General features: G+C 48.4%; 2 protein-coding genes across 4 annotated transcripts; both read left to right on the top strand.

Annotated features, from left to right (window-relative positions):
* The first annotated feature begins 277 nt into the window (after positions 1-277).
* On the top strand, positions 278-3,854 carry SUMO3 (small ubiquitin like modifier 3). The gene is made up of 4 exons (XM_075417763.1): positions 278-383; positions 668-796; positions 2,388-2,459; positions 3,128-3,854. Exons 1-4 carry the CDS (start codon positions 363-365, stop codon positions 3,188-3,190), a joined length of 285 nt encoding a protein of 94 aa, XP_075273878.1. The 5' UTR covers positions 278-362; the 3' UTR covers positions 3,191-3,854.
* A 1,244-nt stretch (positions 3,855-5,098) lies between these two features.
* UBE2G2 (ubiquitin conjugating enzyme E2 G2) lies at positions 5,099-25,616 on the top strand. Of its 3 annotated transcripts, none has more exons than XM_075417760.1 (6): positions 5,099-5,230; positions 12,614-12,649; positions 12,737-12,782; positions 18,319-18,437; positions 21,539-21,679; positions 23,594-25,616. In XM_075417760.1, exons 1-6 carry the CDS (start codon positions 5,188-5,190, stop codon positions 23,704-23,706), a joined length of 498 nt encoding a protein of 165 aa, XP_075273875.1. In that variant the 5' UTR covers positions 5,099-5,187; the 3' UTR covers positions 23,707-25,616. The 3 variants fall into 3 exon arrangements, with proteins under 3 accessions (XP_075273875.1, XP_075273876.1, XP_075273877.1); XM_075417761.1 differs by lacking the exon at positions 5,099-5,230 and adding an exon at positions 5,239-5,363; XM_075417762.1 differs by lacking the exon at positions 5,099-5,230 and adding an exon at positions 5,852-5,870.
* Positions 25,617-26,730: the final 1,114 nt, after the last annotated feature.

Below are 26,730 nucleotides of genomic sequence, written 5' to 3'. Positions count from 1 at the left end.
CCCGCATCACACACCCCGGGCGTCCGCCGGTGCTCAGGCGGGCGGCGCAGGGCGACCCCATGCGGCTCGGCGGGGACACGGCTGCCCGCGGCCCCGCCCCCAACCGCGGCCTGCGGCGCTTCCGGTTCCCCCTGACGCACTTTCCAGAGCCGCCCGGGGAGGTGTGAGCCGTCTCCTTCCGGCAGCTATCCCCCCGCCCCTCACGTGACCGGTCCGGGGCGGCCAATGGGCTGGCGCGGCGGCGGGGCGAGGGCGGGGCCGAGGCGCGCGCTCTCGCGGGCGGCGGGCGGCAGGCGGCGGCGGGAGCCGAGCGCGCGGGCCGCTCCCTCAGCGCGGGCGCGCTCCGTCGCCTCCCCGGCGCCATGTCGGAGGAGAAGCCCAAGGTGAGGCGCGGCGGGGCCGGGGCAGAGGCCTCTCCGCCGGGTCCCGGGGCAGGGCTGCCGGTGGGGCCCCGCCCCGCCCGGCGGCGTGCGGCGGCCAAGATGGCGGGGTGGGCCGGGCCGGGGCGCGGCGAGGCGGGAGGAGGAGGAGGAGGCGGGGGAGGTGGCGGCTGCCCCGCGGAGCCCCGAGCACCCGCCGCCTCGGGGGAGACCGCCCGGCCCCCGCTGGCGGGCGGCGGCGGCGGGAGCTCCGAACCCGCTTCTCCCTCCCGTTTCTCCTCCTCCAGGAAGGCGTGAAAACGGAGAACGACCACATCAACCTGAAAGTGGCGGGGCAGGACGGCTCCGTGGTGCAGTTCAAGATCAAGCGGCACACCCCGCTCAGCAAGCTGATGAAGGCCTACTGCGAGCGGCAGGTGGGCCGGGGGGGCTGCCCGGGGGCGCTCCGCTGGCCGCCTTCCCAGCTGGGGCCCGAGGGAGCCGGGAGGGCGAGGGCTCGGGGTGCGCCCGGAGTTTCTCTTCAGCCGATGCCAACCGCCTCGTCCTCACCGGGTGCTCCCAGAGCTCCGCAAGCGACCCGCAGCAGCGTCACCCTAACTTCTCCAGTTCTGATCCTGCCTCTGGGGCCAGTTCACTCTGAAATCATAGCCTCATAACCCTCAGCTCCGTCCTCTCTAAAAACTTTCTCACCTTGCTAGAGCGTGTGCTTTCTGTTCAGAAAATGGCACAGAACAAGTTCTCCTTGTGGGTTTTCTTCTCCTCCCGTCACACATCTCTCCTGTTGCCCGCTGCGCAGTTTGAACTGCTGCTCCATGCCGGTGGCTGTTTCTCGGGGCCGCCCTGAGCAAAGCGGGAGCGGGGTCCACCCCCGCAGCCCAGTTCCTCAGCCTGTAGCTCTTGGCGCCTGTGCTTCTGCACTGCGTTCGGTGGTGCGGAGCAGAGGGTGGGGATGCGAATGGCTTTTGGAGCGGGGTCAGGTTTTGTTTGCTGGCGTTTCCCCTTGTCCGTTACCTGCGGGATCCTTTCGTCGCTTGCTTGAACCTCGTGCTGTGCCCTGTCCCGTGCCTGATGTGGCACAACGCCTCTCGGGTCGGGAACGAGAGCTGGATACGTGGGATCTTCGGAGCGGCGCGGCAAGTCTTTGTGTTGGTGTGGCTCTGTGTGTGTCTGGAAGCGTGAATCGCGCGGGGATTTCGAAGGACTTCAGAGGGCAAAGCAAAGGACCCTGATCCCCGAGGCAGGGAATAAAGACTGCCTCGTGTGATTGAACGCTGTCAAAACAGGGTTTAGTCATGAATTCAGCTCGGGTTTTAAGGGCAACGTTGACTTACTAATGTTAGACCCTAGCATTCGTTTAACAAACCTTGCAAGTTTTTAGACGCAGATTTTTATCTGTGTCGAGTCTTGCAAGTTTTTTTTCTTCAAACAGTCTTTTTCATGGTTCCCTTTTTCATCAGAAATACAGAGAACTAGAACTGGGAGCACATGCCTGTCATGAGTGAAAATTTGTCTTAACTATGGGTAGTCGGTGCTGATAGCTAGTTACACAAAAAAGTAGTTTTTTCAGATTTTTTTTCAAATGTTTTGCTTTGAGTCAACTTAATCTACCATTACTTGTCTGATGGTGTGAGAAACAATTGCTGCTCCTTCCCAACACGTCCTGTGAGGCTTTATAGAAGGTGCATTGAATGATCTCTTCTTAAATTACCTTTGTAAATTAACTTTCTGTATTTGTGCCTCGCAGAGCAGGATCAGAACCGGGTGCCAAACCCGCGCTTATGGTTCCACGTAGGGTCCTTGCTGCCACAGCAGCGCAGCAGGACTTCCCTCAAACGGCTCCGCTTCCTTGATTTATGTAGCAAGATAGATGTACTAAGTGTTCCGTCCATTTAAATCTTTGGAGTCTTAATTTTGTTAATATTTGTTCTGACAGTAAATCTGTAAATGTTTTGTTTGGATTTAGAAGCACAAGCGTGGTTTCTCATATTAATTACTTTAAACTTGCAGGGCTTGTCGATGAGGCAGATTAGATTCAGATTTGATGGACAACCAATTAACGAAACAGACACACCTGCACAGGTATGAAAAACACTTTTACTGAAAATTGCTATACGAATATTTTGATGCCTGTATGCAGATCAAAGGGGTTTGAAATCAACGTGATTCTGAAATAGTTGCTGTAAGTTTAGCACGTTCCAGATGGTTTGTCTAGGGTGGGACTTTTTCTCCCCCTCTTGAATGTTCTCACTGTTGGGGGAGGGAAATCTGGAAGAGCGTCAGTGCTGAAGAAGCCGGCACGGGAGTGCTGGTGTGGAAAAGACCCCGGGCAAGTGCTGGCGTTTGCAGCTCTGTCCTCCTTCTGCGTCAGCCTGTTCAGAGCCGGCACTGGAGCTGCCGCAGTTGCTGTTGGCACCGGCAGTGCTGAGAGCGTGGGAAGTTTGTTGGGCCGGCAGGGCAAGGACCGGAGGAGACACCCGACCGGGTGATTGGCTGTGGAAGGCGCTAAGCTGCCGAGTTTGTTCCGACTGACAAGCGTGCCTCTGAAAACCATTCTGGTGTTGGCGATGCTCTGATCGGAGAGACGATGGGGTGTCTGCTCTGGAGTGACTGAGGGAAGGCGTTTCCTGCATCAGTTAATTGGAATTGCACCTTATGTGCTCTGTTACTGGTACCGGTTAGGCGTAGAGAGCTAAGTACTTGTGTAACCAGTGTATTTCAAGCCTTGTGTTTCCCTGTTACTCTAACAGCTGGAGATGGAAGATGAAGACACTATCGATGTGTTCCAACAGCAGACGGGTGGAGTGTGTTAAGATATGCCGTCCTTTTGAGAAGAGGAGTTTAAGGATCCTCATCACACCTCACTCTCTCATCTGTCCTTGGATTTGCTATTAAATAGTAAACAAATGAACATGCCAATCACATGGGATTCTTCTCAACTTTAGAGGACATTTACCAAAATTGCTTGTTGTCTTTGACGTACTGCGTGTGCAAGTCAAAACAGTATCTGCAGGGATTAATCTATATCTTAAATTGGGCCAATTTGATTTAAATTCAGATTAAGTAATATGTGTTGTCTCTCTGCTGTTATCTTTTTTTTCTTTTTTTTTTTTTTTTCTCTTTAAACCTGTGGCCTAAATAGTCATCCATGTGTTAGGACATGGAGTGTTCATTCCTGGCTCTTGTTGGTCTTGCCCCTCTGTTTAATTCTAATCCTGTAAATATCTCAGTATATTTTCATGCCAATCGTGAGTGTAAAAGTTTCCTTTTGAGATACGTGTAAGAGAAGGAAAAGAGATGCCGATTTTAAGTTTTTAGCACGTGTTGCAAACAGTTACTTCAGAAGCGTTAAGCCTATGCCGCAGGCTGGTACATGCAGATACAGTGCTTTGTCAGAGTTTAAAATATTGCAGATTTACATGTGCTTTGTCATATTATGATAAAGTTGTCTGAAAATATACTTTTTTAATGCGGAAATTAGATTTGTCCTGAATTATTGTGAGAAGCGGAGTTAGGAGAGCAGCTGGTCCAAAGGCTAACGCTGGTCACGGAGAGGCAGTAACTTCTGTTGCGCCGGCTGACAAAAAGCGAAACCCATCACTGCAGCTTCAGCCGTTTGCCGAGCGACGGGCGGACCCTGTCACCTCCCTCCTGCTCCCTGCAGTACCTCGCTCTGTTTCTCGGTGCATGCTGGAAGCGTGCAGCCTCAGGTTCCTTTTTAACACTCGGTTTTGGTAGATGAGCTCGATAAATGAGGAAAAATAGCACCTTTTAACGTCACCAAGCTGCGTGCACAGAAGAGTTGTCAAGAACCTAGCGAGCGAGGAGGAGATGGGGATGTGTGTGGGGTGTGTATCTGCTCTGCCACCTCCCAAACCTTACCAGATGTGTTTGTGTCACAGGTCTGAGGTCCACGCCGAGTGCGGCGTCCGTTCCAGGTGCGTTTTTACGCAGGCTGTCCTGTTGTCCCCTCCGGAGGTTGCCTGCTGCCGCTCCGCGGGACCGCTGGCTGCCTCTCACGGTTACCCAACCTGTCTGGCCGTGTTGGATCGCCTCCCGCTTGCTGGAAACTTGCTGGAAAAGGCCCTTGTTGTCCTTTGTCCATGTCTTTGTCGTCCTTTACTCTTGCGTACAGTAAATACAGTTCGGTGCGCTGTCCCTTCCCGGCAGGAAGGCGCGCGCTGCCCGCAGCCGCCTTGGGGACCCAGAATCACAGCATGGTCGGGGTTGGAAGGGACCTCTGGGGGTCATCTAGTCCAACCCTCCTGCCGAAGCAGGGTCACCTACAGCAGGCTGTACAGGACCTTGTCCAGGCGGGTCTTGAATATCTCCAGAGAAGGAGACTCCACAACCTCCCTGGGCAGCCTGTTCCAGTGCTCCGTCACCCTCAGAGGGAAGAAGTTCTTCCTCATGTTCAGACGGAAAGCCCTGAGGCCCGCCCGGCTGTCGGCCCCGGGGTACGCGCTGCACCCCTCTCCCGGCACCAAATCCCCCCCCCCCCCCCCCCCCGGGGATTTGGCCGCACAGTACAACGTTTTCCACTCTTTTTTTTCTCTCTCCTGCCCTCCTCGCGGAGCAGCTGCCGTTGCTCCCTCCGCGCCCGCAGCCTCTTCCCCGCGGGATCCGGCCGGGACAAGGCCGCGGCCCTCACCGCGGGGCTCTGCCCCGGGGGCGCTCGGCGCTGCGCACGGCGGGCGCCGCTCTGCGCATGCGCAGCCCCGCCGCTGGGCGGCCGGGCCGCGCGCCGGGGAGGAGGAGGAGGAGGAGGAGGCCGCTGCAGCCGCCCGCCGGGGAGCGGCGCGGCCGCGTCATGGCGGGGACGGCGCTGAAGCGGCTGATGGCCGAGTACAAGCGTGAGTCGGGGGAGCCCCCCGCGCTGGTCCCCCTGACCGGAGCCTTCTGAAAGCGTGACGGCGGCGGGCAGGCCGCGCTGCTCCGCTCGGCCCGGCCTGCGGCCCCGCAGGGAGCGGCGCTGGGGCCGCTGAGGTGGGGCCCGGGGCGGAGGGAAGGCTGCGGCGGCGGCACCGCTTCCCTCCGCCGGGTGTTCGGCGGGCGAGCGGCCTGCGCCGGCCCCGCTGCGTGCGGTGGTGGGAGCTCGGCCGTGGGGGAGGCCCGGGAATCCCGGGCAAGGGGGTCCGTTCTTGTTACTTTTTCTTCCCCGGTTAAATTTTCCAGGTGGAACAAAACGCAGCCGCGGAAGCCTCTGTCGCAGAGCTCTGTTACCCCGAAGATAATTAGGGGTGTTTGTCAGAACCTTCACGGAAGCGTGGCGCTTAGTAGCAGCGTTTAAGCTCGAATTTTGTCATCAGCGATGTAGACCTGTTGGTTTGTTTAAAAATCTGTGGGAGATGTGACCTGCGTGGGGTTGGTGAGCGCCAGCGGGAGCAGGGACCCGCTGGGTCCCTCTGAGCCATCCCGCTTCTCCCGAGGTGGGTGATCTGCTGCCTGCTGTGCCTGCGAGCTGTCTGAAGGTGCCTTTCTGCGGGGAGAAAGGTTTGTTGTTTGCTTGTTTACTTAATTGCCTTTGGGCTCTGATGCTGTGGCTTTTATTGAAGGCAAGGAGGTAGAACGGAGAAAGGAAGCGTTTCGTAGGGGGAGGATGGCGTTAGCTTGTGGGACCTGGCCTCCTGCTCCAGTGAAGGTCGTTTACAGAGCTCCCGAAGCTGTCCGGGGGTGAAGAGTTGTTTCTCGCTTACCATCGTTTAGTGGAAGACTCCACCCTGTATGAAATAGAGTGTTGATAGGCGCTTTTCTTGCCAACACTGTGTTTATTCTCAGGCCGCTCTGCAGAGCACGGGTCTCCACGCTGAACTGTCGTGCGGGTGTCTGCGAGGGCTGGGGCCGGCCAGGGGCCCTCCACCGCTCGTGCTGCCGCTGTAGCTGCTCGGGGTGGTGAGCGATCCTCGCCGGTGCCGTTGTGTGGGCGAAGCTTGTGCTGATGATGTGCCCTAGAAACCTACATTTTCCTGGTGTAATCCAGAAGCGCTGAGCTGAAAGGCAGCTGCAAAAAGAGTTGACTATGCTTCTCTCTGTTATCTTATGTAAATCCCCTGAGTCCCCAAAAGCATTTCTGATTCGTTGTTGTTGAGGGGCTCTGAGATCTTACCAGAATGTCTTGTATGAATGAATTCTGTAGGAAAAAGTGATATTAAATAGCATAAAAAAGAATTTGACTTAATACTACAGGCAGACATTACGTGAGTCTTCTCCACATGGTTTCCCAGGGTAGCCCTTGCCATGAACTGAGATGGCATCTTATTTGTGATCTTCCCATACAAATACTTTCCAGACTCTGATAAAACATAGTGGTGTGAAAAATGAATATAATCTGCAATGACTACGTGTGCAGTGCTTTAGCTTCTGGAGACCTGAGTTACGGAAGCAGAGTAAGCCAATCTTTTCAGTTTCTGTGGCTGCCTGGCTTACTCCATGCTGTATGTGCATTTCCAGGATTCCTACTAGCCTTTAGTGGGTGCTGTCATCAAACTTTGCTACAAAACCCAGACTCGAGCCTGAATTACAACCCTTCCCTAGTGCTTCACAGAAGACTGGGCAGTTGTAGCTCTTTAGAAGATGTTTTGCCCCGTAGAAATTTTCGGGAAAAGTTATTTTGAGAAGTAAAAATAATTCCTAGTTGTAGGTAGTTCTGCTGCCTCTTTTTGCAGAAGAAGAGAAAGTGCTGTCTGGGAAAAGGGCTGTAGTTGGAGGTTTGGTGTTGCATGGACTTTCAGCTCCCTCCTGACGATGCGTGTTCCCTCCGCTGGCGTAAGCACTGCGTGGCCCTGGGTGAACGGGAGTGGGGAGATGACTTTAAATGATGCCTTCCTCCAGGCTGCCCGCCTTGGATGAAATCTTGCCTCCATCTATGTATATATGTGTGCTCGTGATTGTTTTTTCTTTAATTTTTCTCTTTGTCCTTCTCTATCTCTTCCCTTTAATTACTTCTAGTCATGTCAGAGATGTTTGGCAGTCAGTGTCTTGCTGGTGGGTGTGTTTTGTTTGCCAGACTTTTAATTCTTTCCTCACCTGGCTTTTTTTTTAGTTTCGCTCTTTGATTGTCTCTGTGTGTGTGCAAGCGTGTGTTTAAATCTTTAAATAAAGGTTTATTGTTACCTTATGTGAAAAATGCTTGACGTTATGAGGAGTTTCTACCCGTTGGAGCCCCAGTACATCATTCCATTTTGGAGAGGCTGTGAAACTGCAATGTTTTCCCTTCCTTGTGGAGAAGGAAGGGAAGGTGGCTGTTGGCAGCCAGATAAGATGGATTTATTTTTTGTCCTCATTTAGATCTCTGTTTGCGTATTTGGAGTGTGATGACTTTTTGCTGTTTCATATTTATTCAAGTATTTTTCTACTCTGCCAGAACTAATTTAGATAAAGCTTTTCAAAAAATCGGATATAAAATGTGGCATAATTTCTGCTGGAGCGTGTGTTTGTTGTTAATTCTAGATTTAGAGTAGTATTAAAGCCTGAAATTGGTCTCGCAGACACCTGCACGACAGTTCAGCGTGGAGACCTGTGCTCTGCAGAGCGGCCTGAGAATAAACACAGTGTTGGCAAGAAAAGCGCCTATCAACACTCTATTTCATACAGGCTGGAGTCTTCCACTAAACGATGGTAAGCGAGAAACAGCTCTTCACCCCCGGACAGCTTCGGGAGCTCTGTAAACGACCTTCACTGGAGTAGGAGGCCAGCTCCCACAGACTTATGTAGCAGCTTATGTTTGTGAGAGTTAAGAGATGGAAACCTTCTTTTTCTATGTTTTCTGTTTCCTGGCTGCATGAGCTTGAAGATGTCTTACCACCGGCTGAACTTTTTAAATCTAAAATGGGTTACTTCGAAAGCATTAAGTCAAATCTGCAGAGATGCAAGAATTGTGGTGCCTAGGTGTATGCATCGTATTTCCTTTCTGGTACAAACAGGCAATAAAGCAGTGAATTGTAATGCCAACAGGTATCATTGGGAGTGATGTTAGGTTAAAAATACAAGATTTAAGTAAATTCTGGAATTTCAGAGTTAACAGAAAAAACCCTCCACGTTCATTGTACACAACAAAATCCAGCAGTGCTTCAGTGGATGCTGCCTTGGAGAAGAGAGAAGAAAACAGAATTTCTGGCAGAGTAGAAAGAATAAGATTCTGGTTTGAAGCATCTCGGTCCAGATGCTGTCAGATACTGAAATGAATAAGTGCCCTTGATATTTCCCGAGTCTTGTGAGTTTAATCACCTCAGAGATACGCTAAATTGATACAGTTTTTAGGAATCACACTGTTGAACTTCTAAGAATGTGATCAGTCTTTTTATTAACTTCTTTAACAAGGAGGTGTGTTTTCAGTTCTCCTCCTTTTGGCCAAGGTGTAATTGGCCTATAATGACTCCATAATGAGCAGCGAAGTGAAAAGGGCGGCAGTGATTGCGCACCCACATCTGCCCCAGTTCCTAGCAGCAGCGTTGCACTTCACGAGTGTCAGATCCATTTTGTTTGCTCTTGGCTTACAAGCAAAGCTTTAAAGTAAGGTTTAGCTATGGTGCTGCAAGCTGGGACTTCGTTGCGTTTGGATTTGGAAGCCAATCCCCTGACTGCGTGCAGCAAAACCACCCTGCGAACCGAACAGGATGCCTTGTGGAGGATGCGGAGATGGAAACTGCTCCAAACTCCCTCCAGTGCTGAGGAGAGACATTGCTCTGAATCGACGGGTGGGCTGCACTGCCACGGGCTCCTCCAGTGTGCACCCAGCACATGTGTCTTAAGTAGAGAGCTCTCCACAAACCCCCAGGCCCTGGGGCACCCTGAAGTGGTTGTGGTGATGTAGAAGTGACCCAGTGCCTTATCTGCCTTCCTTTCCAGCAGCAGCTGCCAGCCTCAGCTTCTCCTTGTGACTCTCCTGCTCCTTTGTTTTCCGCAGAGACTTTTCTTGGCCTTCACCTTTACATCTTTAAAAACTGATTCGTTTTCTGGCTTTCCATTGTGTCTTTTTTTCCACTTTGACTGCTCATCCTTCTGCCTCTGGCAGTCCCTTAATAGGATGTTGCTGCTCGTGCATTTGCTCCGGAGGAACCCTGAAGGCTTGCCTGGTAGTAGGGTGCTCCTTGAGCTCATCGGGAGGCTGCTTTATCCCGTGGCTCCTGCTGATGGCAGCTCTGGTAGTCGGCACCGTGTGAAATACCTGCACAGGAAGGTGGTGGTCTGGCTCTGCCTGCCCCCAAGAGGTTACTTGCCCGCTGGTAGCGAGAGGAGATCGTGATGCTGTGCAGAACGGGGGCTGCACTCCAACACGGGCATGGGTCCCACAGCTCCAGGTGAGGGGCACGGAGCTGCGGCGCTAGCACTGCAGGAGGGCCCCTCTGTGTCTGACAGCTCTGCTCCCACCTTGGTTGTCCCATGGATTGCGAAGTTCCGCTCCTCGGAGGTTTTTTGCTGGACTCAAAGTCAGCCGTGGGCAAGGAGCTGCTGCATCAAGGGCTCCTGCAAAGTCTTTCTGCTGATCTTGCCCCTTGGAGAAAGGGCATCGAGGGAGGGGGCTCTCAGTTTGTGCAAGCTGCCTCTCTCAAGTAGCTGGTGTAGCTTCAGGATCAGCTCTTGCCCTGTCACCACCTTGTGTTGGATGCTTGCCACGCTCAGCACAGGCAGAGGGCTCAGCTCCTTGCTGTCGCTGGAAAGCAGCGTGCGCAGGAACGGAGACGACACGTCAGTGTTTGAGGCCATTGTGTGATGGTGCCGGGGGTGTGGGTGTGCGCTGGCACGCTGCTGTCATGGGTGGGCAGGCGAGAGGACAGCATGGCGTGACCCTTACAGAGGGGGAGAGCTTTCCTTGGGAAAGCTTTAAACTGTGCATGCAGGGAGGGTGAGCATCTTGCAGGCCAGGAGGCCAAACTCGGGCTCGCCAGAAGATACCCCCAGGCTGGATGCTGTGGAGAACAGAGGGTGTGCTGTCTCGTCTGCTGATGTGCTCCTGTTGTGGCACGCAGCTTGCTCGAAGTCGTTCTGCAGTGAAAGGTTAAAACAAATGCTCTGATTGCGTGCTTTTTGCTGCTCGCTTAAAAACAATGGGAAAAGATCTCCCCTGCCGTTCCACGAAAGTGCCCCTGTTTTGGAGGCTCTGGTGAGACTGAAGCAGCTGATGCTGTGTCAGCTGCTGGCAGTTCATGCTGTGTAGTTCCCGAAAGCTGTGCTCCCAGTTTCCCTTTGAACAGGTCTGGAGAAATCACAGGGTAGGATGTGACCATCCACGTGAGTAGGGGGTTTTTCCTTTCCCCAGTGACCAGGTATGGTAGCAGCCACTCAAAGCTTATGTGCCCTTGCACTGCTTAGTTACTGCTTTGATCGCTAATGATGGAAAGCTCTCTCGCCTACTTGTGAGGGGAGAGCTGAGCCAGGTGAAGTGGAGGATTGAATCTCCATCCTCATGAAGACCCTTTGCTCGGCAGGGTTTGGTTCTTGCACCCCATCTCCCCGGTTTTCCTTGGGGGTGGGGAGCTGTATGGCACACCTCTGTGTGGCTGCCCAGATGCTGCCACAGGGAGTCGCAAAGGCTGACGGGCTTTTCAAGGGAAATCCTAGGAAATATCAGAGGGATTTTCTTCTTGGAGAGAGCCACAAGGTGGAGCAAAATGATTCCAGGAGCTCCTGGTTTGTAATTTCCCTCTTTCTGTCTAAAAACATCAACAAGAAAAGCTGTTAAAGACCCACTATCAAGCTGGAAAAACCTGCTCCTTAACATCAGGATGTCGTGGGAAACCGTAATGCTGAATTTCAATCCGCTGCTGTGCTTTTGAACTTCAATCGGAGAGGTCTGTGCCAAAGCTGAGGGCAGTCTGAGTGAACCGGAGAGTTTCGCTGTCTTTTCTGTCAGCGTATCTCGGCACCTTTTTGAATCCAGCACTAACTTAGCTGCTGAAGACAAAAATCCGTGCGCTGTGTTACGCAGCACTACCCACCGTTTTCATGGATGGCCTAACAGAAATGAGGTCAAGCGTCTTGTTTATCGGTTTGTGACTTCCCATATTCGCAGGGTCCGTGTTCGTGCTTGTTTTTGTGCGTGGGAATGCGTGTGGCGTTTCCTGCAGCTGTGTTTTGTGTGTTACAGGCCACTGGTAGTCCACAGGCCATCGGTTAGGAAACGGCGTTCTAGATGATCAGCTCGCAGCCCTTACTTAAGTCGACCTAAATACCATCACCTCCTCGGGTATGACACCCTCGGAGGGCTGCCTCCTGCAGCCGGTCCCACCGGCTGCCCCGCGTCTCGCCCGGAGCTGTGGGTTTGGTGTTCAGCCCCCAGGGGCTGCAGGTCCGCTGGGTGCCTGCTGTAGGTGACCCTGCTTTGGCAGGGGGGTTGGACTAGATGACCCACAGAGGTCCCTTCCAACCCCTACTATTCTGTGATTCTGTGATTCTGTGCGTGGCTGAGCTTGGCCTCGCCAGCTGCTGCCACCCCACAGGGCTTTGGAAGCTGACGGTCACTGCAACAGATACTAGAGAGGCTGGTTATTATTTTAGCAGCGCATAGAGTACTGGGCTTCAACAGGCTTGAAATGCGGTACTGATGCTAAAGGTTATTGCAGGAGTTGGGAATTGTACCAGTTTCCTAGAGAAACTGAGGGTGGATGGATCCAAGCTTGCCGTGTGCAGCCATGGCTGCTTTATTGCTGCTTCTCTTTGTGTTTTCCGGGCCACGCAGGGGGAGTGGAACTGAATTCAAGGAACAGAGCCACTTGTCAAATCTCTCTTGCCTCCGCTTCTCCACCTTTTTGCATCGTTTTGGGTTTTGTGTTGAGATGCTGTCAAGTCTGAATTGGTGCAGAGAGATTACAGGAATACAACCCGTTCTCTCTTTAGGCTGTGGAGTTTGCACCCGTGGATACCGCAGTGCTCCAACAGGGGAGTGTTTCCCATGCTTTGTGGAAAAAGTTTCTTTTTCTTCCTTCTCAGTTGTAAATTGTTGCCCCTGGGAAGACTAGTTCTGGGAGCCTGAAAAAGCACAAAATGCCAAATAATTTTGCCTAGAAAACTGTCTTGCATGAAGAAGTTGAATTGTCAGCAGTGAGATACTGGGCCTTCTGGAGGTGGAGTTTTGCTCGGTAAAGCATGGCCAGAAGATTCCTTCCATAGTAGTCTCAAGACTTTCTCCAAGGGTGTTTGCTGGTGGGGCCTCTGTGCTAAGCCGTAGCCACCAACGCTAGCCAAAATACTTGGACTTGCAGGTCGTTTTAACCTTCCTTGTGTTTTTCTTTTTACAGAGCTGACCCTGAACCCACCGGAGGGGATAGTAGCAGGTGAGGAGCTGCGCAGGGTTTGTGCTCTGCGAAATTGTAGCCTTACATTCAGGTACTGCTAAGCATTGTTTTGTTTTTTCTTAACAGGTCCCATGAATGAAGAGAACTTCTTTGAATGGGAAGCTCTGATTATGTGAGTTAATACTGTTTGGTATCTGAAATCAGCACTAGCACGCAGTGGTTAGCCTCTAGGAGAACAAGAATGTAAAAAAAGAGTATCAGTTCTGCATAACGTTTACCTTGGCCTACCTTTGGCTAAGAAGTTCTTTTCTGACCGAAACAGGGAATTATATTTGTAATTTAAACAGTGCGACAGAGGCAGCATTGGGACTGAAGTGATCATTTGTTGTACAGGTGTCATCATATAAGCAACATTCAGCATAAGTAACTTGCAAATTAGACAGGAATCCTCATTTGGGCTTCCTTGGATGTATGTTGCATATACAAAAACTGTGGGAAACAAGGAATTGCTTGTAGGTCACACAAACGTCTTGGGAACTTAACTGCAAATACGGGACAGGTTTTTCTCAGGTTTGAAGCAGAGTAAAATGCACAGATTATCAGGGATTGGGGAAAAAAAAACCCAGTGTCTAAATTTAGCTTACTTACTGTTCAGTTTTTTCCTAGAAATATGGAAGGGGATTGATATGAGAAAGTATTAAAATTTTTAAAAAGTGCTTTTGAAATCCTTTACACTTCATGAGCGAGCTGGTGTTGGGTGCAGTGGTTCCACATTGAAAGCTCTTCTGTTGGTGAATAACTCTGATCACTACCGGTTGTGTTTTGGGGGGTGACAAAGACTTCTTTACAAAGCTGTGTCCTCCCCCTTCCACTCCTGAACTGATGGGCGCGGTTGTTCGTAGCAAAACTTGCCCTGAAAAGACAATCTTCTTGCCCAGCATCTTAGAAGTAGTCTTCTCTCTTGCTTGTACTCTCTTACTGATGCTGTACCCCTCTTTGGGGACTCTCAGTGCACGGAAGAACTGGTGGTTTTTACAAAGTTAAGTTCTAAAGCAGTAGGGGAGAGGAAAAGAGAGCTTTGTCACTGGGGTCTGACAATTTATGCAAACACCATAGAACGAAAAGATGAAGAAGCTTCAAGCAGCAGAGTCTGTCTTGAAGCTGATGGTGTGCTGTTAGGGCAGATCCAAGCTCTGTATTTCAAGATTCCCCGAGTTGGTGATTCCCTTTCCTTCGGCCAGGGCCTGGGGGTCTCGGAGGACACCGAGGGCAGCCGGCGGTGGCCGTGGCTCTGCTCACAGCATGCCTGCCGTGCTCTTGGCAGGCTTTCACTGCAACCACTGGCGCTGACTTGGGAGGTACTCAACTAGCGTGGGTGGCAGAATTTTCCTAGCTCGGTTTGCTTGGAGTGTGGACGGAAAACAAGATTTCTGTCTGCTGGGACCAGGCACACAAGCAATACAAGAGCGTCCCGAGCAGCAGCGTATCGGCTATTCCACAGACGCTGGCTGCGTGGGTGATCCTACTTTATGGCAAGCATGAGCCTCCGAGTTATTTTAGGCCTTGGTAAATGGAGGTTTGGATTACCACTGCTCGTTTGCTGATGGGTATGAAGGGTTGGCAAATGCCTCAGCTTATGTGCAGCAATTTATCCTGTGATGAACAGGTTGTACTTCCTGGTAGCTCAGTCCCCTGAAAATAAACACTTGGCATGGAAATAGGTAGTTGGTTGCCTGACACCAGAGATTTTGACTGCAGCGTCTTACGCTTTCTCTTTCGGCACGTGGGATAGTTGTCACTCTTCTGAAACATGCGCTTTGCAACGTACCAAATTTCAGTTCAGACAGCTGTGCATTGCTTCGAGTGTAGAAATCCTGGAGGATTTACTGCACGTCTTGGAATAGGGAAGGAAATTCCTGCCTGTTGGTACATTGTCCTAGCAGAGGTTGTGTCGTTGAGTTGACTTTCATGGGGGAAACACAGAAGTACTTTTGGATTTGATTCATTACCTAGAAAGTAGTTTTTTGATGTTTCCTGTAAAAATTCTGAAACAACAGAGGAGCTGCTGGCAGACTTGAAAGGCCTTTAAAGTGCTGAGTGTTGAGCTTCAGGTCTTTGTCAGCACAAAATGAGAGGCGGAGTGCTTTAATTTTGGTTTCTGTATTGTGTGTGTGTCATAATAAAATTATATTTTAAGATCTGCTGAATTCTGAAGCTGTGGTACAATAGAAACGTGTTTACCCTAAACATGTTTGGTTACTTTAGTCTCTTTACAAAACTCTGTTAGTAGAAGTGTTTGCATACATTTGGAAAGTAAGCTAAATGACTTGTTTGTATTTGTCATAATCGTCTTGAATGTTTTGGAATCTCAGAACTGCTGTGTGAGATTATGGGAATGAAGTTGAGGAAATTGAAGTTGGCTTCGATTTTTAGACAGATGAAGTGCAGATAGTATTGAAGACAACAGAATACTTTCTTTTTCCTTCACCCAATTTATATGAAGCTAGAGCACACGGAATGGCAAATAAATACAAAAAACGGAAGACACCTAAGAGAGAAAAGGCATCACCCATTTGTCAGTTCAGAGCTGGGCTGGATAATGCTACACAGATTAATGTAAAAGCTTGGCTCGGAGATAAAATAATTCCTTTAAAAATAATCGTAGTAATAATTTGTATTTCCGGTGTTCTCGCCTGCAGCAGCAGCGCTCGCTAAATGTTAAACAGATACATGTTGAGACTGTATCGACATGTCTGAATGATAGAACAGTTCCTATGCTCCCAAAGTGCATGTGATAGCTCCAGAACTGAAAATACAATGCGGTAATCTTTCTGAACAGTGGACGTTTGCAGCCTGGTGTAAAATGCACCGTTTCGATAAGACATGAAACAGTAGCTGATTTATGAAAGCCAAATCTTGGCAACAAGGTGACTTGTTTGTGATGATAAATAGCCCCAGCACGTCAAGAGAGTTTTCCACAACGCCTCTCAGTTCCTTAGCGCTCCATGAGGTCCTGCAGGCTGCATTGTGTTGTGCAAGTTTGTCAGCTTAACCAAGTTTTGCCCTCTTTGGTTGGCCTGTACAAGTGTGTGTTGCTATTAACGTTTATCCCCAAAAGACACAAAACCTCACAATTGTTAAGAATTTTATTAACTTCAAGATGGCTCGAAAACTGAACAGTATAATTTGAAGTCAACTTATCAAAAACCTGTCTAGAAAGGTAATTAGATCTAGAATTAGGCTTTTCACTTTTGTTTAGCATGAAATTCCCCTTTTCAGCATCTGATGACTGTGGATTTTGGTCTTTTTCCAGCATCTTTTTACAAATAAGAAGCCATTTACAAATGTATGTGAAGCTGTGATTATAGAATTAATTGTCCTTGTCAATGTGCTTTTCCCTCTGGTTTTGCAGATACCCACCATTGTTTTCTTCCCCTTGCCCAGGTAATAGCTGGCTCATGGAGTCTGGGGTTTCTTATATTCATGCTACGTCTGACGTCAGCAGAGTTGTTCGTAACATCTCTCTCACAACTAAACAGTCTGGTTGTCTAGCAAGTCATTTAATGCCCTATAATGGCTGGAGGAGAACTGATGTCCGCTCTTAAGTGCTTCAGAGAAGTCTGTGGAGTAGCATTGTGCGTGGAAAAAGATGCAGAGACTGCCTGCTTTGGAGGCTGTAAAGAGTCTGAGAGGGAGCAGGTTTAGGACGAGGCTTTTCTGAGAGTTACATGCCTCAAGCCTGCGCAGAATGAGTGCCTGCTGTGTGCACACGGTTGGTGATGGCACGTGCTTCGTCTTGCGTGGGGTACGGGAGCTGCTGAAGGCAGCTGTCCTGCTAGCTCAGTGCTCTTTGCTCTTTGGGACAGGTGTCACCACTGCACGGTCTGGGTGTTGCTTGGAGGAGCCCTGATCCAGTGCTGGGTAGTCTGGACTTTAGCTGACGTAGCAGCTCGGACGAGATCCGAGCGTAAGGGACGGCTTTGGATGTGGCGTACTCTGAAATGCTTGCAGAGGAGGCGGTGTGATTGCAAAAGGTGCTGTGCTGTTGGTGACTCTGGCCCTGCCGATGTTGTTTTTGAGCTGAAAGTGATGCTGTCAAGTTTGAATGTTGTGGCCTCCTGAGTGTTTTGTAGTTGCAAATGCTGTCTTGGATTAACTTTAATAATTTCTTTGAAGTTAATCCTGGCAGCAATGAATGGCTAAAACAAAAGCATTTTGCTCACATAATACAGGGCCTAAAATGGAGCGTGTTGGGTTAACGTATTTGACAGAAGAGCCCTTAAGGCTGTGTGTTTGCTCTCAAAACAGAACATAAGACACCCACCAGCTTTTCAGTGCCTGTATGTACATACTCTTAGAAGTTCAACAATAAGCCTTTAAAATGCATTTGGAATTAAAATGTTCATGAAAAAATGCATTCAGTTTACTCTCAGATGTAAATTGAATCCCGACTAAATTTAGGGAAAAGGCCGGAAAGGGAATGAAATGGTTGAGATGGTTTAGCTTTCATTCTTGCAGTATGTTGATGCATTTCTTTAATCTTACCTGCCAGTGTCAATATTCAGGTTTAAATCATGTAGTTCTTGTGTTTACCTAGCAGCTAAGTCTTTTGAATCCCAAAGTTAAAGACAGTGAGCCTCTTAGGCCTTTAGGTTTTGCTGGTCTCAGTTTTCTTTTTCTGCAGGTTACCAACTGCAGTCTTAACTGTTCGGTCTCCTTCAACTTTTGTGTTCTCTCTGGCATGGAGAGTGTGGATTGCGAGGAGGAGGTGTGAATATATTCCTAACCCTTATTTCCCAGACATTATTTTCCCAGAGCTTTTTACTAAATACATGAGGTTTCCTTGGCTAAGATTTTCAGTGATGAAGCTTGTTTCATGATCGTTTCCAGTCAAGGGAGATTGTGTTTGTGTTACAACTTCCAGATGGTTCATCTAGTTTGAATAAATCATGTCTTAATAAACGTTTTTGCTCACCTTCCAAAAATCTTTTATGTAGGGAGGGTAGAATAGTTGTCTTTACATTCTCAGCTTGATTGTACTTTGAACTAGATGATGAACACAATAAGGAAATGTTTCTACACGAACCCTGATGAAGCCATTTGTTCTCCGCTTGCACTTGAGGGAGTGCAAACTAAATACCTTAAGCCTGCAAAGAAACATTGTTGTCCTGCGTCTAGCAATTATGGTCCCTGAGCTCTGTTTGTATTTTTACAAAACATTGCTGTGTTTTTTGCATCAGATAGTGATAAGTGTTTATGTGTGGTTATGCTCGATACTGGCAGTTTGAATCTGCATAGGTTTTATAAATTATTTTTGAGCTACAGCATTTGACATCTCTGTCTTGTGCAGCATAACAGTATCTTCAAAGGCACAGGAGTCCCACACCTGCCTCTGCTTTCTCTTGACGTGCAGGCGCTCAAATCCTGGAACATGCCTTGGAGCCAGATACTCCAATTATATCCAGACACACCCTGCTAATTAAGCAGTGTTGTGACCTTCCTAGTAATTTAGTGTGCAAGCTTTGATTTCCCCCTTCCCTCCCAAACCTCGTATTTGGATTTAAGTTTGAGGTGTGGGGTAAGAGTGCGTTAACTCTTTGTTTTCTGGAGAAGATGATATAACCCAAACCTCCGATGTGTCATTAGACAAGAATTGGGGTGAAAGAACTATTTACAACTCTGTTGAATAGTTTTTTATCTGTTTCTAGGGGTCCTGAAGACACCTGTTTCGAGTATGGTGTTTTCCCTGCTATTCTGAGCTTTCCACTCGACTACCCGCTAAGCCCTCCGAAGATGAGGTTCACGTGCGAGATGTTCCATCCGAACAGTGAGTCTGACGCAGCAGGGCGTACAGGGGAGTGGGTTGTTTGTGCACCTTAAAAACAAACTGTTGCAGTAGGAGAGCCAGTATCCCCACCAAGGGTGGTTCTCTCCCTTTCCAACCTTGAGTATGCAGTAGGAGTGTTCAGCTGTCCAGCAATTCTGTCTGTCTTAGGGGCGCTTTCCCTTATCACATGATTTCTCATATAGCTTTTGGTCATGAACAGTCCAATACAGATTCCAACAATTTCACTGCCTTCAAGATCATTCCAGGAATACTTAGAACTATTGCATAAATAGTCTAAAGATAAATCTTCTGTACAAGATGTGAGATTTAGTGAATTAATACAGACTTCTTCCCATCTTGCTCTGTGGCTTGAATTTAAGTAGTTCAGTGTTACTTAAACAAGTGAATATTTGTTCACATTCACCGAAATGCGGATGCAGCTTTGTTAGGCACCATTGGCTTTTTCTCCATCAAGTCACAGGTTTAGTTACATTCCTGATATGATCTTTCTGAAATACAGAGTGTTCTGTTCAAGCAGATGACACATTTGCAGGCATTTAATATTAAGACTTTGCTGGCCTTTTCTCTGCAATTCTTATGGTGACAATATTATCTTAAGACTTTTCAGTGGAAGTAATTGAAGTAACAACAAGTACAGCTAACAAGCTTGAGGGAAGAACCTTAGAGCACCCTTTCGCAGCCTGGAGCACTACTTTCTGGAGTCAGCCTTGGCGTTCTTTGTGAAATTGTTGCTTATGACATTGCTAAATCAACACGGATTGTTAAAGATTGCTTATCACCACCCAGATTCGATGGGCTGGATCTGCATTCTAGGCTGTTAAGTCTCTGCCACTTGAGAGGAAGAAAAAAAAAATGCTGCCTTCCTGCCTAGTGTTTCCTTCCCAGCTGACATTCCTGCACTTGCATAATGCAAATCTTAACCTCAGCTGGGAATTTATTTATTTCATCCTATAGCAAGGAATTTTGCGATTTCTTTAAGTTCTTCTGTTCTTCCCTTCTCGAAGCACCACAGATGCAGATTCTTGCCCATTTAATCCACATCTTTCCATTCTCCCGTGGAAGACACACCTGCATGTCTCAGCACAGAACTGTGTGGACATGCCAATCATAGTGTAGCATCACCTCTGGACTTCTGATGTCTGTGACAGTGCAGCGTTTGGCACCTGGCAGCATCAGCCGCGTCGATGTGTGCCTGCATCAGACCTTGCTGCAGCTGGACTCTGTCACCCAAACTTCTCGGCAGGACTGGTCTTCATGGGCAAATCCGTGCCCATGCAATACTCTGCAGCTCTGATTGTGACCTTGGTGTGAGGTTCACTGCTCGCAGCTGCTTTAGGTGTGCAGCGTAGCCAAGGAGGAGTATGGTACGGAGAAGCACAAACTGACTGATTCTCAGGTTTTACAGAGTGGCTTTACAGATAGGTGCTTCCTCTGTGGGGTTAACTGGAACATACTGGATTGTCAGCTCAGCTCTTTAAAGTTCAGTGACTTTGGGTCATGTTAATTTAAAGTTGAGATCAGCTACAAGAGACACTTGAATCCTTTTCCTGGGTGGGATTGTGATGGTGTGGTTATACCCAGAAAGGTTGTAGAAATGGGTGGCTGTGCTGTGCTTTTTCTGTTCCTTAAGTGCTTATTCCTCCATCTGTGAGGAACTGCAAAGAAAATGTTTAAAAACTCTGCTGTGTTGCCTTGTCTTTGCGGTTTGTGTTATGTAGAGGGGGGAACTGAGACGCCGCAGAACTATCTTCTCTTAAAATAAAAAGACATCCATGGGTGCTCTGGCGAAGATAACTTCGAAGTAGCGACTAATGGCAAGTCTTGCATTAGCACTTAGTGCCAAAGTGGGAAGATGCATACATCTTCCTGGCATCAGCCTTTGCTGTCTTGATTGTGCCACTGTGGTCCAGCTGTTTTAAGTGAGGCACTGCATAAAAACATTAGAATAACTTACAAGTGAAATACCTTCTACCAGTGTGTTCTTAACTTGCAAGGAGAAGTGCTGATTCAGCACGTGCTGTTTTCATCTCTTGCAGCTATGGCTAGACCAGCTCCAGTCCCCAGCCTGGGGCTGCAGGAGGGGATGTAAATAAAAGTCTTCCAAAGCACTTAGTGTTGCAGGCTTGTGCAGACATTAGCTGGGTGAACGGAAGGAGCTGGAAATGAGCACAACTGCTTCCAGCGGTCATTCCCTCTCGTTGTTTTGTCTTGTTTTCCTGGCAATGGCGCAGGTTTGGTCACCCAAGGAACGGGAGCACTGAAAGTACTGGGCTGAAGCTGTCATTCCTTGGGAGGCTGCAGAATTAGGCCTGTTGCTAAAGCAGTGTTTTGAAGTCCATTCTATTTGTGTTGCCTCTTCAGCCTTTCTTTGGCCTCGTTATCAAGTCAGCGGAGTCCATCGTCTGTGAAGATGGCTTTACTGTTGCAGATTCTTTGCTTATGTGAAAGGTGGGAGGGGAAGACAACTGCATCCTTAATTGATAGGTTACCTTGTTCCCACGTGCTTTAATGCAGCTGAGTTTTAAGCAAAATCTGAAAAAGTAGTGTGAACTCTTCTGGCTGCACCTCAGTAATGTTCAAAAAAGATCAATTTTATTGTTTATAACATACCACCTTTCCCTCCTTGCTGCAGCAGAGCAAGTTTTCCTCTTTTTACAGTCGCAGTCCACTGGAGGACTCCCAACGTGCATTCAGTGCTGTGTGACTGTTACCCTTCCATTTAAGTAGTACTGGTTACCTACTTGGAGCTGTGTCTGTGCATAAATACTTGCCTTGCTCCACCAGGCTGCATCTCTTACTTTTTCCGTGGAGCCTGTCACTGGTATTAAATGGCACAAGTGCTCCTGGCAGGCTTCTGTTGGGGAAGGATGACCCAAGTTTGTTGAATTTGCTTAGAGGAAATTTTTGCTGCATTTTTGTCTTTCGGGTTTTGTGTCCTCTTGCCTTTGGAAGAAGAAATTTAAAACTGGGTTTAGCTTCAGTCACACGAAAACCAAGTCCAAACATTCATCTGTGCTAAAGATCTGGAGAGGCCAGTGTTTCTACTGAGTAACAACCAATCCCTTGTACTTTTTGTGCAGTTTACCCAGATGGGAGAGTTTGCATCTCTATTCTTCATGCTCCTGGGGATGATCCCATGGGATATGAGAGCAGTGCTGAGCGGTGGAGTCCCGTGCAGAGTGTGGAAAAGATCCTCTTGTCGGTTGTTAGCATGCTGGCAGGTAAGGACCACTGTTTTATTAGCAGTAGCTCAGATGGCAGTTACTGAGTTAGCTAGAGCTGATTGTTGCTGTTTGATTTGTTAAGTGAACAAAGGACATTTAAAGCTGCTTAGTAGCAACCACAGTTCTTAAAGCCCCGTTCTCTGAAAATAATAGAAAAAAAATAGGACTGAGTTAGCAAACAGGTGTTTTCAGCTTTGCGAGTGACTGCGCTGCTTTCCTTCCGGGTCAGCAGCCGTGGAGAGATGGTGCTGGGCGGGTGGGTCTGGAGGCTCTGCTGGGTCCCTGCTCCTGGACAAAACCTGTGCTCCGCCTTTGTGCTTGCTGTGGTGTCTGTTTGGCTCTTGTGCATTTTAAAGCTATTGATTGCAGCTTGTGTTGGATTTGGCTCTAGCAGCTGAAAGGTTACCAGCCAGATCTAACCAGTACGGTAAACTGGAGTCCACGGCTTCTGTGATTCACAAGCCAACACCCTCTGTTTCTGTTAGTTATTTGCCAGCCTGGGAATGTACCCCATTCTGCCATCTCTGATTTAGAGGAAGACTTCTTGAGAAGAGAGGTAGGGTGAAGAATTTTTTGTGCAGCCTTTTAAATGGCTTTCGCTAGAGCCATCAAGGGCTGTGGATCAGCTCTGTCATGTACAGCTCCCTGAAAGATGGTTCCTTTTCCACATCGTGGACATTCCACTGAACTGCCTGAAATGGCAGAGCCGTGTCTCTTAGAATCAATTTTGAATGATAAAAGGTTTTAGAGGGTTTAGAAGCAGCAAAGTTGATCATAGAGCCAGCAACAGATTCTTACATGGGAGCATTGTAGCTTCGGAATAGTAACCTACTGCTGGGAAGCTGTGCAGACAAACAGTACCTCGCTGGGCTTCCCTTGGCCTCCAAGAACTTGGTTTGTGGTGCAGCTTTACCTCGACTGGTTAATGTAGGAGTCACTGGTCCTGTTCTCTGCCTGTGCATCCTGTTTTCCCATGGCTTTTGGATGAATTAGTCTAATGCATCAATGATCAGCTTCTTTCAGGCTGCTGGCAAACTCGCAGCTATGACTCTGCAGCTAGCATAAGCCCAAGCTTACCAAACTGGGTGACTGGCACATCTGCTGGCTCTTAAGGGTTGGCCATCAGTGTTGTGTTGAGAAAAACGTGAGCCCAAGATGTCTGCCGTGAACTGGGCTGGGGTGGATTTGGACTAGTGTGTGAAGCAAAATGGTTAGAGTATGTTCTGTCCTAGTGACTTGTGTAATCCCATGACAGTTGTCCCCCTGAATGCTGACCACGAACCTGATAAAGCCCATGTTTCAGCTTACCTCTGTACAAAATGAAATGGTGGAATCACAGGGGCATGATGTACTTTGTAAAGCGCTCGGAAATCCTTGGATGAAAGATGTTGCAGAAATGAAAGCATTCTATGGGTTTTCTTGGTTTGTTTTATTGTTTTTTAATAGAACAAGCCATCCCAAAGAGTGACAGAGCCTGTTTGGGTGGCCTGGTCGGGAGCGCTTTGTGTCTGTTAAGCCGCAGAACCAGAAAAAACATTTTGCAGGGAGCAGTGTGCAGTTTTGAAAACCCTTGACAGCACTGGTGGTGCCGCATTGTGTTTTTCCGTGTGCATGCTGGGGCTCAGCTGCTGAAAGCATAAGCAAAAGAAAGTCTTGCTCCTCTGCCACTTGTTTCTTACCTAATCTTACCTAACCTTGCTGTGATATTCTCTTGTGATCGGTTAAATTGGAACCGTTTGGGAATCCAGCAGCGGTCGCTGGATTTTCTTTGGTGGTGTTTCTGTAGTCTCAAGCAGGGGAAGCGTGCCAAAGCCACGGGGAAGTGGCAGTACAGAGGCACTATTGAAAAAGCGAGAGGGTCTTGCTCCGTTGCCTGCCTGCCCACCTATCTTTCAGTCTTTCTCGTTTCAGAGCCAAATGATGAAAGTGGAGCCAATGTAGACGCCTCCAAGATGTGGCGGGAAGACAGAGAACAATTTAATAAAATTGCCAAGCAGATTGTGCAGAAGTCACTTGGACTATAAACTCACAGAGACTGAAGTGTTTTTGTATTTCTCTCCACCTGAAAACTAGCAGGGCGCAGTGCTGGTACCAAAAAGGAAAACTTTTTGCAAAACTATTGGCCTAGTTCTTCTTATCATTCGTTATTTATTTACCATCTCTTTTCTTCTTCCACTGCTCCAGAGAAGCCTCTAGTTTACTCACTAAATTGTGTGGAAAAGGGATTTAATACTAGGGAAAAATACGGAGACAATGGTGTTTCAAAGGCTGCTTGTTGCTACCTCACTTCATGGTATGGAAAGCTTGGAGACTTTGCAATCTGCAGCCTGCCTTCACCAATCTGCTGTCTGAGAACGGAGCTGGTTTGGATCACCTGCTGGAAGTTGTATCTTTTTAGAGGTAGTGTTGCATCTGGAGCACCAGTAGACAGGAAATAGCGAATATCATAAAATTGGTAAGATTAAGTTAGGGATAGAATTTGCAGTCAGAACTGATTTGAAGAGTATAGTCAGCAAGAGAGGCTATAAAACAAGGTTCTAGTCAGGATGCTTTAGCAAAGAAAGCGATCGTGCGGTGTGTAACTTCAGGAGAAGATCTAGGGAGCTGTTGTCAGTGACTGACTGGACGTATAGAATGGGCTGGTGAGTTTGTACTGAGCCTTTGAATCAGTGTTTGCTTGAAAGAAATCCCAAGAGCTGCTTTATTACTCCTTAAAGACAGTTGTAAACTTTACGTTCAATTAGAGGTGCAAAATGTAAAGGCTGGATTCTTAAACACTTTGGTCGGGTTCACCATGGGCGAGGTAGGTCACTGGCAGCCTGAAAGTGCAGTGAGAATGTGTCTGCTCCAATGGGTGTGTAAAACATCTTTGCAGTAGCGTCAGCTCCTCTTCCGTTGACGTGGGTGTTGAGAGGATGAGGCGCTGCTGGCCTGTGCCGTCACAGCCCAGGTCACCCGCTAATTGATGAACGAGCGAAGATTAACGTGATGAATTTTGTAAAATTAACTGTAACGGCTTCTTGCTGATGACTGCTCTTGTGTATTTAAATACGAGTCAGAGAAGACACCTCCTGTGTTTTCTAGAGGATGGTACGACGTGTTTAGAACGACAGAGTATTGTAGCCGACCGCTGGTGTGGAGGGTGTGGGAAATACCTGCTGCAATGATCGGTTTGTAGAACTGCTCAGGGGCCACTGGTGCCCTTTGTGCTTTGCAGGCAAGTCTCTTGTGTAGGTCCAAATCTTCTCCGGTTCACTACAAGCAATAACATGCCCATTGATAGCACATGGAATCAGATTTTGTTGGCAGCTTTAAACGGGCTCAATTTGAGAAGGGCTTTTTTTTTCCCCCTGTGAAAAGCATATGACATTGGCAGGAGTCACAGCGTGGAGAAAGCTGTAGGGAGGTGACTGTGTGCATGCGTGTGCGTACAACTCGTCAGTATTTATGTCTTGCTGTCCGTGCTGCATATTCATGTGCTGCAGATCGCAGTACGCCATCGTTCTGCACCTCTGAAGAGTTTATTGCTACAACTTGCTGATTGTACCTTGTTGTAGAAGTAATTCTTCTTGCCTTGGTGGAAGGGGGGACCTGACATAGTTTGGGAGCAGAGATGATGAAATAGTGTTGTACCTAACTAGTATTTCAAGGCATACAGGAAAATGTAGCACTTACATGCAAGCTGGGGGCGTTTTTTGAATTGTAGTAGATGGAGCGCTGCTCTTGGGAGTACTGCAGCTGCTTTTGGAAACAACGCTGGAGAGCTGTGAGCTCCGCATGGCAAATGATGGATTCAGCAGAAGTGGCAAAAGTGGGCTTTTTTTGAAGTGCGGGGTATTTTATTCATGTGTGCTCACTCACCATCTATATTTTATGGTGCGATTTAGTCTGTATACTGAAAATAAAGTGATTATATTTTCTCCTTTCATAGATGTATGCAAATGTGTTGCAGTGGGTGTTTTATTTGGGTAACCAGCTGGTCAAGAGAGTCCAATTCTGACTTGGTCCAAAGGAATGGAGCCGTTTATTATAACACAGTTAAAACTGGGGATGCTTTAGAGGAGTGGAAGAGTTGTTGTGGTTGCTTGGGCTTTCCAGGTAAGTATCTTGTCTCTGATGATGGCAATGACCTGATAATTCAAAGAAAACCTAAAAAATCTGACAGCTGGCAGATGTGATGCGATTTGCTTCTTTCAAAGGTCTTGTTACAATCCATGCATCTGGCCTAGGAAGGGCTTGCTATGGCAGCAGGTGAATTGTGAGTTTTAATACATCGTTTAATATGTGCTGATATTAGCTCTTGGATTTGAGAAGGACGGGTAGATGTCCAGCTCCTGCTGAGAATTTCCATGGTCCCCAAATCTCGGTTGCATAGAATCGTTTCTTTTTAAGTGACTGGCATGCAGCAGGCTTGCAAACTCAGATGTTTTAAGCCACCCAGTGAACGTACATACCAGGCAGGCATATATATCTTGCAGGTGACAAAATGTGAGCAGAAGTCCTCCTTGGAGGACTACAGCTTGCCTTGATGAGGTGAGAACTGACCTGAACGATGGCTGTTTGTGCAGCTGAAACCAGCAGTGAGAATTTGTGTTCACTGAAAGGCTCAAACATGGCACCATGGTCGGTGTGTTAGATTCCCCGTTTGTTTTACTTGCAGGAAAGAAATAAAACTTCATTGTCATTACTCCAAAACAAGCTGAATCCTTGTGCAGAGCACAAGGGTCCATCTCGCCCAGCTCCGCGCCGGTGCGGTGGCGGGTGAGCTCCTGCCGTGCCCGGCTTGCCCAGGGAGAGGGCTTCACCACGCAGGCAGCGTGTTATGGCTGGGAACACCTGAGAGCTAAAGCTTGAAAAGCTGCCATGTTGATTCTGTGATAGACTTCCCTGAAAGGCTTAATCCTCTCACTTTCTGAAAGAATACTCCTGTTGGCAGCGTGTGTAATACTAGCCAGTAGCAATGTTTTTCTCAGCAGTTGCCTGCTTTCAGTCTCAAATAGTTACTGTAAAACACGTTCCTTGGGGAGTGTCGGAGCTCTACAGGTGTT

This window comes from Opisthocomus hoazin, chromosome 4 (assembly GCF_030867145.1).
Source record: "Opisthocomus hoazin isolate bOpiHoa1 chromosome 4, bOpiHoa1.hap1, whole genome shotgun sequence".
Lineage (NCBI taxonomy): Eukaryota > Metazoa > Chordata > Aves > Opisthocomiformes > Opisthocomidae > Opisthocomus > Opisthocomus hoazin.
The sequence above is the reverse complement of the archived record's forward strand: the minus strand, read 5'-3'. Positions and strand labels throughout refer to the sequence as shown.

Excerpts from the sequence above, each read along its gene's own strand:
- SUMO3 (XM_075417763.1), top strand. The coding sequence starts at position 363 with ATGTCGGAGGAGAAGCCCAAG. Across the intron at positions 384-667 it reads TGTCGGAGGAGAAGCCCAAG|GAAGGCGTGAAAACGGAGAA; the intron begins GTGAGGCGCGGC and ends CTCCTCCTCCAG. Across the intron at positions 2,460-3,127 it reads AAACAGACACACCTGCACAG|CTGGAGATGGAAGATGAAGA; the intron begins GTATGAAAAACA and ends TTACTCTAACAG.
- UBE2G2 (XM_075417760.1), top strand. The coding sequence starts at position 5,188 with ATGGCGGGGACGGCGCTGAAGCGGCTGATGGCCGAGTACAAGC. Across the intron at positions 5,231-12,613 it reads GCTGATGGCCGAGTACAAGC|AGCTGACCCTGAACCCACCG; the intron begins GTGAGTCGGGGG and ends TTCTTTTTACAG. Across the intron at positions 21,680-23,593 it reads GGTTGTTAGCATGCTGGCAG|AGCCAAATGATGAAAGTGGA; the intron begins GTAAGGACCACT and ends TTCTCGTTTCAG.